General features: G+C 45.7%; 1 protein-coding gene across 2 annotated transcripts in view; it reads right to left on the bottom strand.

Moving 5' to 3' along the window:
- The window catches only part of kremen1 (kringle containing transmembrane protein 1), a 65,153-nt gene that overhangs the window by 12,932 nt on the left and 35,754 nt on the right, over positions 1-16,467 (bottom strand). For both annotated transcript variants that reach the window (XM_015960512.3, XM_015960513.3), the window contains exon 4: positions 112-236. In XM_015960512.3, the coding sequence (XP_015815998.3) occupies positions 112-236 (125 nt within the window). The remainder of the gene's footprint in view (positions 1-111; positions 237-16,467) is intronic.

Consider the following 16,467-nt stretch of genomic DNA (forward strand, 5'->3'; position numbering starts at 1 on the left):
TTTTCTCTCGTTTGGAGCGTTCACAGAGGCCGGAGCGACCCACACGGCAGCAGAAAAGGCTGCAAAAGGTGAGTTCTGCGTAATACGCCCCCTTTAAAGCACAAAGCTCACCTTGTATCTCTGCTTGCGGCAGAAGCTGATGCAGTTCTGGATGGTGAGTTTGTTGTCAATCTCGCTCTTGCCAGGAAGCGTGGGGGGGTTACCGCTGTCCCTGAAGCAGCCCAGGTTTCCGGGCACTGCAGAAAAAAAGCAAAGACAAGGAAATCAGACTGTTTTTGCATTTTCCACGCAAACATCTGGTCACACTGAGGGTAATTTTACATTTTCCCATATTAAGAAGGATTAGTAGAAACACGTGCCCAAGTTTATTTATTATTTGTTTATTCAAAGTGATTCAACAAACTCCAACGGCGCTAGAAGCAAACCAATAAGGTGTAAAACCTATCACACATACCCAAAAAGCATGACACCAAAAAACAGAAAGCGTGAGACCAGGTTTGGTCTCTGAGATAACCCTCCCACTGTCCTAATGGGTGTGACCCCACCAGGAAAGGTGACCATTGAGGAGAGTTGATGGTTTATCACTTGAGGTCCGCGTGGCAGGGGTGAGGAGTGAGCACCACCTCACCCCTGCCACGCGGACCTCAAGGGAAAAACCATCAATCCTGCTCAATGGTCAACTATCCTCGCGGGGTCACACCCATTAGGACAGTGGGAGGGTTGAAAAACAAAGATAAGTAGGAAAAAGTGGGAGGAGGGACGGGAAGTTTGAGCCAAAACTCCAGAAAAGAGGAAATTAGAAGAATAAAATATTAGACGTGACGATAAATGACGCCCGATTAGGGATGGCTCATCCTTCTACTCTCGTGATTGTGCGAGCAGGAAGAAGTTGGATGAGTTTTATGTGCCAAGAAAAAGAAAAAAAAACGACCATAAAATCTCTTTCCAGATATTATTAAACAAACTGCAACAACTGGAAAGAAGCCAACCTCTTAAAATCTATATTAAAGTCCGCTCTACATGATTGATCGTGTTTAATTAAAGTAAAAACCTGATATTAAAGTAATTATTTAAAAAAGAAAACCCCTTCGGATTTCAGGCTGCGTCTTTTATCGGTGTTTCTCGCTGCTGCTCATCATGTTTGAAGCCAAAAGCTGCGATGGGTGACACGGGCGCGCCAACAGCAACAGGACGGACGGCAGAAACAACTTTTTTCAGATCCCCCAGTGATCATCAGATACGCCTCAATCTCAAGTACAATCTCTCTGAATCCATCCAAGTGATTACACACTCCAGAGCCTTTAAATTGAATGTAATAGCTCTGGAAGTGCCAATAAAGCCTCCAGCGGTCCACATCCCATTTATGATTTGTTTTCCATTTAAATGGGTTTACTCGTGTTTCGGTTCAGCGTCTTGAGGTGAAGCGAATTTGACAAACTGAAATGAATGCACAAACTGAGCAATTTCCATGACAAGTGTGGAGAAAGAAAAGAAAGTCTCCTGGAGGGGGTTTCATCCTGCCGCGGGGTGCAGAGGGCCTCATTAAGAAGACGAGAGCGAAGATTCTCCAATCAGGACTCGAAATTCCCTCGAAAAGATTGTTCCTGGGTCGACGACGAGTCCAAGGACGTCCCGCCGAGGCCCACACCGGCGTTCCAGCTCCGCGGCTCTCTCGGAAATCCTTCAGGAGAGGCGAGCTCAGCTGCTGACAGCGAGATCCGCCTGGCAACGAAACGACAAACGTGGACTTGCACGTGACTCGGGCTCGACGTTTACAGCCCGCTGCAGTCTAAACAGCTGACACTGGTGGAGACCACACACGGGCACAGGCTCTGGGAGGATGCCAGCGTCAACTCCTCTGGCTGGAACAAAAGCCCGTTTACATGCACGACAGATCCTTCAAATTCTTTGGGTTTGTGGGAGAGCGAGACACAAAGGCTGTGGGGAGAAAACAAAAGTGACATGTTTGAGATTCTGGGCAGAAATCCGTCCACCACAGGGCGGCTGGTGGACGGAGAAACAACATAAAACGCGCTCTGACCGCCAAGCGACTGACGAGCCGTCGCGCTCTGCTGCTCTGACGCGTGTTTGACAAATGACTCGGCAATTTAAGACAAAGTCCAGCTCCTAAATCCTAAGCGCCGCTGCGTTTTCAGCCGCAGTCAGGCCGCAGCTTCAGAAGGGAGTAAATATGGCTGTTTGGGTCATTTACTGACACTCGGGGGCAGAAACGTGCAGAGCTGGATTACGTGTCCCAGGTTAGAGACACACCTGACATCTTTGGCATGACTTCTATTTTAGTGCAGAGAGCAGGAAACACTGCTTTTTATCGTCTGTCGCTCAAGCATGAACTGGACCGACCCCTGCGAAGCGCGTGCAGCAGACCAACAGACAACAGAGGGGAGATAAACACCTGGTTAGGAACCGGCAACCTCCCTCTGAGCAAGGCAGGCGGGTAAGCACTTCAATGGTGCTTTCTGAAACGCAAAGGGGGGGTGAAATGCCACAGCAGGGCTCAGCAGCCAGATTAAAGGCAGCCATGCTCTTTTTTCACTTTGCTTTGACAAGATGATTGCAGACTGCAGTCGATTTATCGCTTTGGTCCTCTTCTCATCTCGGGCTGTGAAGTTCTGGCTGAGAAGCAGCGTAAGGGATGGAGTCGCAGGGAACTCGAGGCCGAGAAGGCGCTTCGCAATCTGTGCACCAACCGTCTTTAAATTCAGCAAATCTCTGAATAAAAACTCCTGAGTGAACGCGAGTCTCTGAGGAACATCTGTGCTGCAGGCGCGACAAGTGCAAATATGCTCGCGGGCACGGAAAGAAAGGAGCGCAAACACGTTTAGCACACTTCAAAGTCGTCGGTGGAACTTTCATGAGCCAGGAGGAGGAAAACGAAGGAAAAAGGTGCATAAATGCTCCTGTGAGCCGAGAACAGACACCTCTGGTGATCGAAGGGGAGGGGGAGGCCCAGCTGAGGCGAATTGTGCCTTCCCACAATGCAACGCGGTCATAATCAGACAGAAGGAGGCTGGGGAACGTCTGACAAGAGCCCGACCGGAGCAACAAATACTCAAAGGAAGAGTGCAGCAGGCGCCGGCGAGTTGATGCAGGCAGGTCGATGAGCTGAGGGGGACAAACGTGTTATTATGGAAACAAAATTAGAAATTCCTTTGACATCTGGAGGGCAAAGAGCAGAGAAAACACAAGCAATGAGATCTGAAGGCATCTCTAATTATTGTAAATGGGTTCAGTCTCTGCTCGGAAGCACACGGCACGGCGTTCCTGATGAAGCAACGCCGAGGACACGAGGTCAGATGTCAGGTCACCGAAACGCTCCGGGGCTTCAGGTGGAAAAATGACCTCGATACTCCGTCGTGATCCTAAAAACGCGCCAAACAGACACAATACTAACGGAGATGAATAGAAACGTGTGACTAGAATTATCTGAAAGGAAATTAAATACGTTTGAGGCAAAAATCTCCTATTTTTCCCGATTTCTACATTTTCTCCTGCCCAAAGTTAAGTTATTTATATTTTATGCAACTTTTTCAACTACAGTTCAATGAGCTGCAGCTCGACGACTTCTGGGTTTGTATAATAAGTAGGGAAGCAACGATACCCCTTTTTCCCAAACCGATACCGATACTTGGATCTGAGTACTCGCCGATACCGATTACCGATACCGATACTTCTACCACACACAAAAATGCAATGATTTGGAATACAGATTTTATTTTCTTCTCTGCTTTCGACAGGAAAAGACTGCGAGGAAGATAAAAAGTAAAGTATATGAATAGAAATCATCAAAAAACTAAAATATTAGGTGAACAGAAACAACAAGTTACGGTGAAGCCATTTTAAAGCAACTGCATTGGTATCGGTCAACTTTTACAGATACCGATACTGGTATTGGTATCGGCACCGATACCAATACCAGTATCGGTATCGGGGCATCCCTAATAATAAGTGATGATAAATGTGTCCATCATCTCCCAAATGAAATAAAAAATCTGATGATTTCTGATCAGAAAAAGTGCTTTTTCATCATTCTCGCTTAAAACATCCAGAACTGCAAAGAAAATCCAGAAAAACCTGAAAATACTCCTGCAGGTTGCATCACTGGTTCATCAACACCCGGAGACCAGAGAGTCGTCAGTGCCTCTGTGCTGGAGAGCGACTGCGAGAGAGGCGAGGTATGAGGAGCAGGAGTTGAAAAGCTAAAAGGCTCATTGGAAACCCTTAAAAACACAAGTTAGCTTAGATCCTCCTTCAGCTCATTAAGGCACCACCAGCAGCTCAGCTATTCGAACCTGACGCACATTTTCATTGTTCCCGGCGCTATTTATTACCCCTTTTGTTGTGCAGCGTGCTCGACGTGCAAACAAACACAGCGGCTGCATTTCATCACGGCTGTGATTAGTCTCGCCGGCTTCACCGCAGCCCACCAGAACACGGGGAGGTGCAGAGAAACGCCACAGACTCCCCCTGGAGTTCATGGAAACTCCGAGTCTGTGAAGAGGCGGGAGCTGCTTGTGTGTTTCGGCTGCTTTGGTTTCTCTGTGCAGATCACAAACCCTCCTGCTTGTAAATGTGAAACGTTTGACATTCAAAGATGCATCATTGCACCGAGAGGATGATGCAAATAGAGCACGCCGACTTTGCAAAGCAAATTTTGACGTTTGCGTCCGCAGAAGGGCGATGCATTCGAGCCTTTGCTGTATATCATAAATGTTTACTGCTTTTATGCGTCGTGTTGTTCTAAGTAAGCATTTCTGTGTGTTTGTGAGCAGGGTGGAGGCTGTGCTGCAACAAGACAGAGACGGAGGAGATCAATGCCCCAGCCCGGGGCCCTGGGATAGTGACTAACCATCTAATTAGAGGGAAGGGAGAAGAACCGGAGCTTTAGATGAATAATTAGTGTCTTCTCTGAGTCTAGGCTGAACAATGCAGAGAAGAGATGAAAAATGGGCGCCCCAACGCGCCGTCGCCTCCGCCTCGGACAAACCAAATAGCCCGTGTCCCGGGGAGAGGCAGGAGACTCGATACCGGGACGGCTGGGAGATGAAAACATGAGCAGATACTCAGCGGGCCACCTCGGGTGAAAGACACGCACCCACGTCTCATTTATCTGCCGAGGCGGCTCGCGCCGCTCATCTGGAAGCCAAACGGTGAAATGCATGGAAACACGGACACTTCTTAGAAATAACAGATTCGAGTACGCTCAAGCGCACGTTTACGCAGAAACACGTCAGCTGTGGAACGAGACGTGTGCAAAAAGCAGGCCGGTGCATCACTCAGGGAAGAAAACATCTCTGATGCAGCGACGAAACATTTTAAAAGTTGGTGTGAAACTGCACCACCGACCCTTAAAGAGGAATAATAAAACAGCGTTGACATTCCCATGGATCCTAACTTGTCAATAAAGCGTGACCTTTGACCTTGTCTGGCCAAAACGTTTTTACAGAAAAGCCTGATTACTAATTGTTAACATTTTACTAGAGTGACAGTGTGTATTTTTCCTGGCGATGAGGGGCAGTAGGTACCTGAATTGTTCCAAGCAAGAGTAAGACCTTACCAACAGATGCCCACTAGGGTCAAAAAGCCCTGGGGAGTGCAAACCGGCAAAATGACAAGCACATCAGACTCCCCTTCATCAGTGGCAACGAGTAAAGAGGTAAACGTGTAAAACAACGTTTATGAATGGTGAAAGTTTAGTAATCGTTTCTTACAAATCAGTAAATGTATTTTGTCCTCAAGGGCTCCCGTAGAAGGAAACATGGCGTCGCCCAGAGACTTCGACCCGCTCCCGTGTATTTTAGACCTTTTTATGGTTTTATGTTGAGAAGCCTCCAATATGTTTCACCAACTGGGCATCACTTCATTCATTTACCACATTTTTATGGTTATTTCCAGAAATTAATGGTGAAAACTACACATTGTTCCTTTAAGTGTTGGTAATAACTTAAAATATTGTTTTATTTTTATTCACGCTGCCGTTACAGAATATTTCAGTTTAATTATAAATATAAAAAACAAGCAAATATCGTTAAATGCTGGAAAAATAATGAATAAATTCGTGTATCTCAGTTTTAGGGGCTGAAAACATAAGACTATTTTATTGGAAGTAAATCCAACATTTACCTCGTTCAAGTGTTGCCGGTTGCTTTAAAAGAGAAAAACGGTGATTTGTTTTTGAGTTTTTATTATACAAATAAAAACAGTTGATATTTTCTGCCAACAAGAACCGAAACTCAAAGCGTGAGCATGTTTTGGTTCTCAGATCTGAGACCAACTATAGAATTTGAAGCCTGTTTGGTTAAAAATGTGAAAAATGAGAAACGCCGCAGACGCAGCAGGAGACAGGAAGGAAACATCCATTGGGAAATCTGCGTCCATATTCCCGTGTAGAGGAACGCTGATCTACGTCTGGCTCTCCGCCATGGTTTCTGAGCCCGTGAGTGGACGACCTGCGGAGACGAGCACTAAACGGCCAAACTCCTTGTTCTCGTTAGCAAACAAAACCGGCTCGCCTCCGGATCAATACCTTTCATTGCCTAATGGTTCTAAACGATTTAACCCGACCGTGCCGAGAAAAGCACACGCAGAACAGCTGGGAGGAGAAATCTGCCCGGTGTTCTCTGGTGAGAAGCTTCTGATCGGCCCTTTAGGTAGGTATTTCCCCCCGAGGGCAGAGTCATGAGAAGGTTAGAAGTCAGTCGGGTAGCGTGGAAGCTCTGAAATAACCCCAGGTGTGTCCGTCTTTAGTATCCAAGTCCCGTTTGTCAACAGCTGATCTGTGTTCTGGTTCTCTGCGTAATCAGCCAATCAGATGGAAGCAACTCGCTGAAGATCAAATTCAGCATCAGAATGGAGAAGAAAGATTTAAGAGACTCCAAACATAACATTGTTATTGACACCAGACCTGCTGGTCTGATCTCCTGGGATTTGAACCCACAACCATCTCTAGGGTCAATGGTCAGACTGGTTCTAGGTGATTGAAAGACAACAGTAGCTCAGATCAGCTCTGGTTCCTAACAAGGTCTGCAGGACACTCGCTGCTCCAGGTGGACTTCAGCAGCAGAACACACCAGGTGTCTCTGCTGTGGCTTCAGTTCCCCCAGGATCACCAGAACCGGACCAGAAGAGACTGGGAAACCATTCCTGGTCTGATGGGTGTGGATTTCAGCTGCATGGACCCACCCTGCATGTATCAACACTTCAGGCTGCTGCTGGCGGCGGTGTGACCTCTTCATTCCAGCAGGCGTGAAAGCAAATCTGACGCGAGACGGGAGCGAAAGTGCTCCACACAGCTGATCCCGTGATGTCACGAAATCACGGGAGAATAGCAACAACACACGACGCGTGACTTCAGAAGTCCACGCAGTAAACAGCACAGAGAAAAACAGTTTATTTTCTGTTCTGTTTACATCCGCTCCGGCGGTTTTAACAGGAAATGACATCCGTTTACCTGCATCCGACTTTTATTTTGAAAGCTTCCAGGTAACACTGCTTTTGTGTTCGACTTCCTGTCCGGTGTGATCTAAGCTGCAGAGTTTGACGTGTTTTGGAAGCGTAGCGGCTACCTGCAGCGTAGCACGTTCACCTGCAGAAAGAAGGGGTCATGGTGATGGTAGAAGTACTAAAGTTTATTTAGGAAAAGGATGTGTTTTGCATCTGCTTTGACGGAGTTTGGTGGACTGCCTCGTTGACCGACAACTGTATTAATAATAATAATAATAATAATAATAATAATAATGCATTGAACTTATATAGCGCTTTTCTAGACACCCAAAGATGCTTTCACACTCTCACATTCACACACTGCTAGTGATGGTGAGCTACTTGTAGCCACAGCCGCCCTGGGGAGGTCTGACAGAGGCGAGGCTGCCATTTGGCGCCGTCGGCCCCTCTGACCACCACTAACACAGGCAAGTTGGGTGAAGTGTCTTGCCCAAGGACACAACAGCAGGATACCCCTGGCGGGAGCTGGAATCGAACCCATGACCCTCCGATCATGAGGCAACCCGCTCCACCACCTGAGCTGCTGCTGTAGCGGTGACTACGTCATGGCTTACCAGGCTAGAAGAAACTGAATCGATACCATCACACACGTATCTAGTAAATACCCAATACCAACGTTAGATCGATACTATCGATATTTTAGATCAATCCGCCCAGCCCTACTCCTTATTAAGCACTAATTAACAAATTAATAATAACGCTGCAATTCTAACATTAACAGCCCATAAATGAAGAGTTTTATCATAACAAGCCGTTCATAATGGTTTGTTAACAGAAAGTAAACGGTTGGTTGCTGATTAACACACATGCTAATTAGCTCTAATCAATATGTGGCTTTTAAAGAGGTAATTCAAGGGGAGCATGTTCTTGCCCTAAAGTGGTTAATTAATACTAAACTACTAGTAATTAGGGATTAACTAAATCTGACTTTAGAATGGGGAACATGTTCTTGCTTACAAGTGGTTCATTGACTGTTGTTTAGGTTCTATTAACGTGGAGTTTGTTGTTTATTTACATAAAACCAGAACGTAATATTTTTGGTTATTAATGCAGAATAACTATTCCCCTTGAATTACCTCTTTAAAAGCCACATATTAATTAGAGTTAATTAGCATGTGTGTTAATCAGCAACGAACCGTTTACTTTCTGTTAACAAACCATTATGAACGGCTTATTATGATAAAACTCTTCATTTACGGCCTGTTAATGTCAGAACTGCAGCGCTGGTAATAAGCACCTAATAACAGCTTAATAACTAAGACTTAGTAGTCCACTAATATGCATATTGACTGGCTAATTAATGGTTAATTCGTGTTCCCTAAACTAAAGTGTTACCGTCATTTTTTTAAACGAGCCCCGTCACAAAAGTAAACATCTAAATATCTTATTAGATGTTCTCCAGAAACAAATGAACACAGCAGCACTGCCTTTCTGCTCCCAGCGGACCGCCTGAACCTACGTCGCATCAAACGTGCTCGTCGTGTCGGAGTCTGGCGTCAGACCACCTACAGAAAGTACAAAACAACAAATGCAGCATGAAGGACCTGAAGGCATCGCCATGAGGCCAGGGCGGCGTTCCAAACCACACAAACAAACGCTTAGCGAAAGCTTTTTCTCGTCTGAGACAATCATTCAAACTATTTCACTTTCATAACTTTGAAGTTCGGTCCAAACCGACGCAGGCAGCCATTACTCAGGTGTTTCTTAACCTAAGAAGAATAAAAAACCTTTAGCAGCATCATAAATCCTTTTTAATTAAAGCAACATCGCGTTACTGCATATTTTTGTGAAGGTTTAGTCATAAAAGAGCTCCACCCCGACACATTATTTTGTTCTGGGTGTGGCTGACGTGCCAGATGGATGTGTTGTCGCTGATGTTCGGACCATTGTTCCACGATGACAGACGGTTCATCAGCCTGTCTCGTTAACGTTAACGCAGACAAAAGCACCTTCCCTCAGTCCGGCCTCCTGGCTTGTTAAACACTCAGGTGTAAACTCATCAGCAACTCGCTAACAAAGATGTATCTGAAAATAAAACAGGTGGGAGTAGCGCCATCCAGATGCTGAGACTCGATATCCACCACAGCGAGTAAGGTCCGCTTCAGAAACACAGTCAGGCGCAAAAAAACACAACAAACACAGTTTTAAAGGTGTGTGATTAGAGGAATCGGTCAGAAATGGTCAGCGTGGGAGTTTACGTGGACTCGTACGGGGTGCTGATTGTAAAAATCATCACACTTAGCTCCGAACGTTTATTTCAGTTTTTGTAAAAAATGTGAAAAAGTGAAAATTTAAAACCAAATCTAGCTACGCAGATACATATTTAGGATCAGGTTTAAATATTTAAATTTTCATTTTATTATTAAGAAATGAAATCTAAATTTATATTCATTTATAAATGTTTCAAATAAAAAAAAAGAAAATGGGTCTTGTTCACGAGTGAGGGAAAACTGGAGCGTGAGGTCGATAGGCGGATTGGTGCTGCATCTGCAGTGATGCGGGCGTCGTACCGGTCTGTCGTGGTGAAGAGAGAGCTGAGTCAGAAGGTGAAGCTCTCGATTTACCGGTCGATCTACGTTCCTACCCTCACCTATGGTCATGAGCTTTGGGTAATGACCGAAAGAACGAGATCGCGGATACAAGCGGCCAAAATGAGTTTCCTCCGAAGAGTGGCTGGGCTCTCCCTTAGAGATAGGGTGAGAAGCTCGGTCATCCGGGAGGGGCTCGGAGTAGACCCGCTGCTCCTCCACATCGAGAGGAGCCAGTTGAGGTGGCTCAGGCGTCTGGATGCCTCCCTGGTGAGGTTTTCTGGGCACGTCCAACCGGGAGGAGACCTAAAGGTAGACCCAGGACACGGTGGAGGGACTATGTCTCTCACCTGGCCAGGGAACGCTTTAGGATCCCCCGGAGGAGCTGGCCCAAGTGGCTGGGGAGAGGGAAGTCTGGGCCTCTCGCCTTAAGCCTGGTTCATGCTTCTCCGCCAGCTCCGCAAGGGACAGACGCTCACTGACGGAGACATTTTGTCCTCATACTTCTCCGTCTCCTGGAGAGTGTTGCAAAGCAATTCCCCGCCAGGACAGCAGAGGGCGTAGCGCTGTTCTGTGGTATCCTGTCATGTATCGGTCCAAGATAGTGTGTTTATATTGTGTTTTTTTGTATATAAGAGACTTTTTAACACGGACATATTTGTCTCTCATCCTCCTCCACCTCTTCATGCACTCGCCACTAGGGTTGTCGCGATTGAAGAATTCCCCCTGCGGTGAGTCAGGGCAGCTCAATATTGCGATATGCGATATTATTGCACCCCGTTTTTATTTATGTACTTAGCAAATTTGTTTGTTAATTACTAAACTCATGGCAATATTTCCTTTGAAACATTGTGCTTACACATTTAAAAAATATTAGAAAAAATACATGGCCATGTTTAACACTTTATTGAATGCAGATAAAAGGGCAGTAACGGCATTCTCTGACTGAACTTAAAAACAACATTCAGGAGGTTTAACTTTGAAATGCAAATTTGGTTGCAACATCTAACAGAAATAAAAAAAGTGCCCTACTATCTCCTCGATCAGCGCGGACTTTACCTCTCAGCATGCGCTGTCGCGAGATTTAATCAAGTGCGGTAATTGCGGTGGCACGTCATGCAGCGCGGTGGGTTTCTTAATATTGCGATATATTGTTCTTGCGATTATTGCGACAGCCCTACTCGCCACCTCTAAACCCACGTTTCCTGTCATTTCTGTCCACAAATAAAACGCTTGCTGCGCATCTTTTCACTCCTCCAGTCACGGGGAAATTAAACGTTCATATTTTTAGAGTTTTGTCGTGAGGTATTCTTCAAGCTCCTCCGTGTCTGCCGCTAGTTATCCTCGGCTCTCTTTGCAATGGCGGCGCTGTAGACGACAGCGGCGTCCTGACCAATCACAAGCTTGCGTTGTCCGTCTCCAGAGGTGGAAAGTAACGAATTACATTTACTCACGTTACTGTAATTGAGTAGCTTTTTTGTATGTTTATAATTTTTAAGTCATTTTAAAAAGCTGTACTTTTACTTTTACCTGAGTACATTTTTAAAAAAGATTGTAATTCTCTACATTTTAAATCATATCCGTTACTGAGTAACAACAAATTATAGGCTTGTGTTATTTGTGGAGACCAACGTCGCGTTGCTGTTGGTCAATCGAGGCGAGATGTTGGATAATCTTTATTTTATTTTATTTAACCTTTATTTATCCAGATGAGTCGATTGAGAACTCATTCTCATTCACGACGACGATCTGGCCAAGAGGCAGGAATCAGGAAAATATGTAATGATAATAAAAATGTAATAATCAGGAAATGAGGCTCCAAATCCTGCCATCTGAAGCTGCTTTCTCCGTGATGACGCAGATCATTTCTGATGCGACTTACGAGGTGTTCACTCCTACTAGAGACCACCACAAATGCATTGATTAAATGAGTGTTCCACACCTTTAAAACATTAAATATAAATATGTAGAGTTCTAGCAAAATGTTGTGGTGTTATACTTAATATTAAGCTAACATGCAAACTCAGGGTTGACATTTTGTTGACTCAACAAAATTATATTTTGCTGAATCAAAGCATTTTAGTTAGGTGGAAATCTTTTCCATATTATTTTTATTACGTTCACCCAACATAATATTTTTGTGTTTAAATTACACAAACAAATCATGTACTTAATGTTAAATTTACCCATACAAATCTAGTTGTGCTGAACAATGATAATTAGGTCACAGTAACCAAACTATATCAAGTTAAACCAACATGTTTACATTTTGTTCACTCAACAAAATTCTATATTGCTGAATCGTAGCATTTCAGTTAGGTGGAAATCATTTCCATAATTTTATTACGTTCACCCAACAAATTTTTTCTTTGAGTGTAGCGCGCAGCCAGAGGAGTCTACTAAAATAAAAGTGAGCTGAAGAGATCCCCCATATCCACTCACGGTCCATCAGGCTCCTCTCTGCACAACGATAAATAATCCGAAGTTCAACCGACTCGAGCTGTCCAGGAACTCTGGGATGTTAGAGAGGGGATCTGTTCATCCAGCGCTAATTTAGCTCGTCGGATAAATATTTAGACACAATTGCAACTTCATGTGGGTTTTATTTAAAATACTTATTATCTTTCTGGAGGAGAATGGGATCAAATGAAATGTTCTGAATGTGTGACTTTTTGTCCGCTGTTATATCCGAGTCTAATATCTCTTGTGTTACTGTTTTTGTTGAGCAAGTCGACACCACGGGGAAAAGCCGCTGCACATCTGTGAAGTGCATGAAGACGGTGTGGCACAACAAGATTTTCTCGGTTATTTGCTGTTGAGAGATGAGCTCCCAATGTGCAGATCAAAGGAACTTTGTCTTGGCAAACGCCGGAGGACTTCACCCTGGCAGTTTCGTTCCGTCAGTCAAACCCAGTCGGAGGATTGTTTAATGCACGTCGGCTAAGAGGAGCCACAGAAAAACAAAATGCCTTCACAGAGTGACATGCTCTGGGGACGTGCTATAAACCACCCCCCCCCCCCGGGTTCTAGTTGGTGGATTTGAACGGAGAATGTTCTTCTCGTTTTTGGTCATCACTAATTACAGTTTAACTGAGTTTGATTTGCCTTCTGATTGTTTTATTGTTTTAGAATTAGCCTCGACAAGTAAAAAAAAAAAACCCACTAGATTTAATCAAAGGTTTTGTTGGCTAACTCCCAAATGTCATTAGAAACACAATTATTCTGAGTTTGACAGCGCTAAGCCGGCACGGCCCTGAAGCAAAATGCATCTTCAGCTCCTCAGACTCTCTGTGTGAAGCAGCTTAGATGAGAAAACTGGATGTTTCAGAGACATCGCTATGCCAACGTGTTTGGAAAGGTTTCCCAGGAGCAAAGCGGGTCAGTGTACTTCAAAAATCAGCCAAAACCAGCGTGTGCTCAGCTGTGCCTTCAGAGGTCTGCACCTCAGACCTGCAGGACTTCATGTCAGCGTGGAAATGTTCGTTTGTAAGGCAGACGATGGGAACCAGCCGCACGGCTTCTTGAACTGTTTAGTTTCTGCTGCTGCGAGGGACTACAGGGATCAACGTGTGTGGTGGCCGACTCTGTAATCTTCTGAGTGCATGGGACTTCTGTATCAGTGTGTGCTGCACAGGGTGTGTCGCCATCACTAGGGTGGCGCGACCTACGAGCAACCCCGGCAGCTCAGTGAAAAACGAGGTGTTGGCAGGCGGTGCAGGTGCTGCAGCGAGCCGCGACCATGCCGCGACCACGCAAACATCAAACGTAAGCAGAGATCTAGGCGAAGACAAAACAAAAGTCAGACAAGAGGATAACAAAGAGCACTGTTTCCTTCTATCTGGCACACAGCGGTGTTTGCCAGACTTCACTCGCCAGCCACAGACTTAGAACAGCAACGTCGCCCACAGCGAACCTGTCGCCTCACTGGCTGAGACCTTGGGTCCAGTCAGAGTGGGGAGGGATATGGGCAGGGCTCTCTCCGGTTGGTGGATGCACACAACAAACAAGGATGAGTTGCAAACACGCCGATATTTTTGTTGCACTGGCGCGTGAAGAAAGTAGCTCCTGCAAACTCTTCTGCTGCTGCCATTCAGTGACATGTGCTGTTTAGGAATGAAAGCAGCAGGAAGTGTAGTGCTTGTCGTGCTGATTGGATCTATTCTGGTTAGGGTTAACAGGGGCGGATTTAGCAATTTGGGGGCCCAGGGTGAACACGGACATGGGCCCCCTTACACTAAATTTTCGACAATCTTATCTTTAACTGATTTGCGAAACTCACCCCTCTTCTGACACGAGTTATTTTCACTTTTTATTAGTCCTCCTCTTTTTTCCTGTCTTTCTCTCCCTTTGAGTGCTCCTGTGCTTTTGCCTTTTTTTCTTCTATTTTCCATTTTGGTCCAAGTTTTCCTCCCTTTAAACATTTTCCATTGTCTTTCCTTTCTTCTTCCTTTTGATGTTTATATAGAAAAACGACGTCACTTTCGGAAGTGAAGATAAAAGTTTTTTTAAAGCGAGCTGCTTCTTTCTCTTATTGGAGCCACGAGGATAACTCCGTTTCATGCTTAATGTTTTCACTACCGCTTCGAGTTTGTTACGAACGCTCCCGCCTCTCTTCTTCTTCTGCTGCTGCTTTTTCTTCTTATTTGTGGTCTTATGGCACTTGGCAAACAACATTTTGGTGCATTACTGCCACCAACTGGATTGGAGTGGAATGACTACCAATCACTTCCTGTTTGTGCATCGGCGACTTAAAGGAATAGTCCATTGTGGCATTAACGGAGGGGCGCCAGCAGTCAGGGCTAGGAGGCCCCCCAACATAAGGGGGCCCCAGGCGGCCGCCGACCTATGCCTAATGGTAAAACCGCCACTGAGGGTTAACTATCTCTGCAGAGAGCTCATGGGTCTAGGACAAGTAGCAGAAGTGCTTCCCTCACTTAGAAAAAGGTTTTCAGGAAACGTTTGCAGACGACTGTCCCGATGCAACGTTTGCAAGAGAAACAGGGATTTTATAATGTTACTGTAATGTTTTAGACCGGCTGTTTAGGTGGTTACTTCATCAGTTTGCCTCAAAATGTGCAGCAACAAGAAAATAAACCTTTACAGTCATCCATTCACACACTGGTGGTGAGCTACACTGTAGCCACAGCTGCCCCGGGGCTCGCTGCCACAAACACCACCGGCTCCTCTGAGCAGGAAGGAAGGGTGAAGCGTCTTGCCCATGGACACGACTGCCACTGACAGAGCCTGGATTTTAACCAGCAACCCTTCAGTTAAAGGACAAACCCCTGAGCCAACATCGCCCCCTAAATGACAAATTAGGGACTTTTTTTGCACGCAGTCATACGAAAACACGTTTGATGCTTTTTGTTTCTACCTTGAAGTTCCCACACACTCCTAAACACACACGGTCTTATGGATAAGTGCCTCCTGCAGACACACATGGGCCAAACGGCCAGCAGGCATCATTAGACGCTCTAATGGGTCCTGGACCAGTCACGTACGCTCAGACAGGATAATAGAGGTGTAGCTGAAGGAGTCCCCGAGACCTGCTGGTACCGCTCGCCCTCACCCCAGCGTTCCAGCGATGCTAATCGACTGATTACTGCGGTCCATCAGTTTACCTCCAGTTCACACAAGCCCAGCACGCAGTTGTGTTTATTATCTTCAGTCTGAACGCGAAGTGAGACCAACAGCCTGCAGGCCTGGGGCCTCCTCCCACTGGTGTTAGACAAACTATTTATGATGCTTTTAAGTTTAAAGGGACTTTACGGAGTTTTGAATTTTTGTGCTCGTGATCGCCCCCTCAGGCCAAAAGTGTAATGGCAGCTTCAATAGTAGGCTCGTGGACGAGGCGCGCATGCTGTACGTGCACACTCCTTAACGAAAATAACAGCTGAGACAGTCCCTTGTGTGTGTGTGTGTGTGTGTGTGTGTGTGTGTGTGTGTGTGTGTGTGTGTGTGTGTGTCTGTGTGTGTGTGTGTCTGTGTGTGTGTGTGTGTGTGTGTGTTTGTGTGTGTGTGTGTGTGTGTGTTTGTGTCTGTGTGTGTGTGTGTGTGTGTGTGTGTGTGTGTGTGTGTGTGTGTGTGTGTGTGTGTGTGTGTGTGTGTGTGTGCGTGTGTGTGTGTGTGCGTGTGTGTGTGTCTGTGTGTGTGTGTGTGTGTGTGCGTGTGTGTGTGTCTGTGTGTGTGTGTGTGTGTGTGTGTGTGTGTGTGTGTGTGTGTGTGTGTGTGTGTGTGTGTGTGTGTGTGTGTGTGTGTGTGTGTGTGTGTGTGTGTGGCCCGGAGGACAGGAGAACGTGCAACTAATTAATTAAATAATGTGGTTCTGTAGCTTTCTCTTCAGCACAGCCGACAAAGGTTTATGATGGGTCAGTCCTCCTGCATGCTCAGATCATTCCCTTCCCTTGCTTGAAAAATT

Source organism: Nothobranchius furzeri, chromosome 10, assembly GCF_043380555.1.
Source record: "Nothobranchius furzeri strain GRZ-AD chromosome 10, NfurGRZ-RIMD1, whole genome shotgun sequence".
NCBI classification, from domain to species: domain Eukaryota; kingdom Metazoa; phylum Chordata; class Actinopteri; order Cyprinodontiformes; family Nothobranchiidae; genus Nothobranchius; species Nothobranchius furzeri.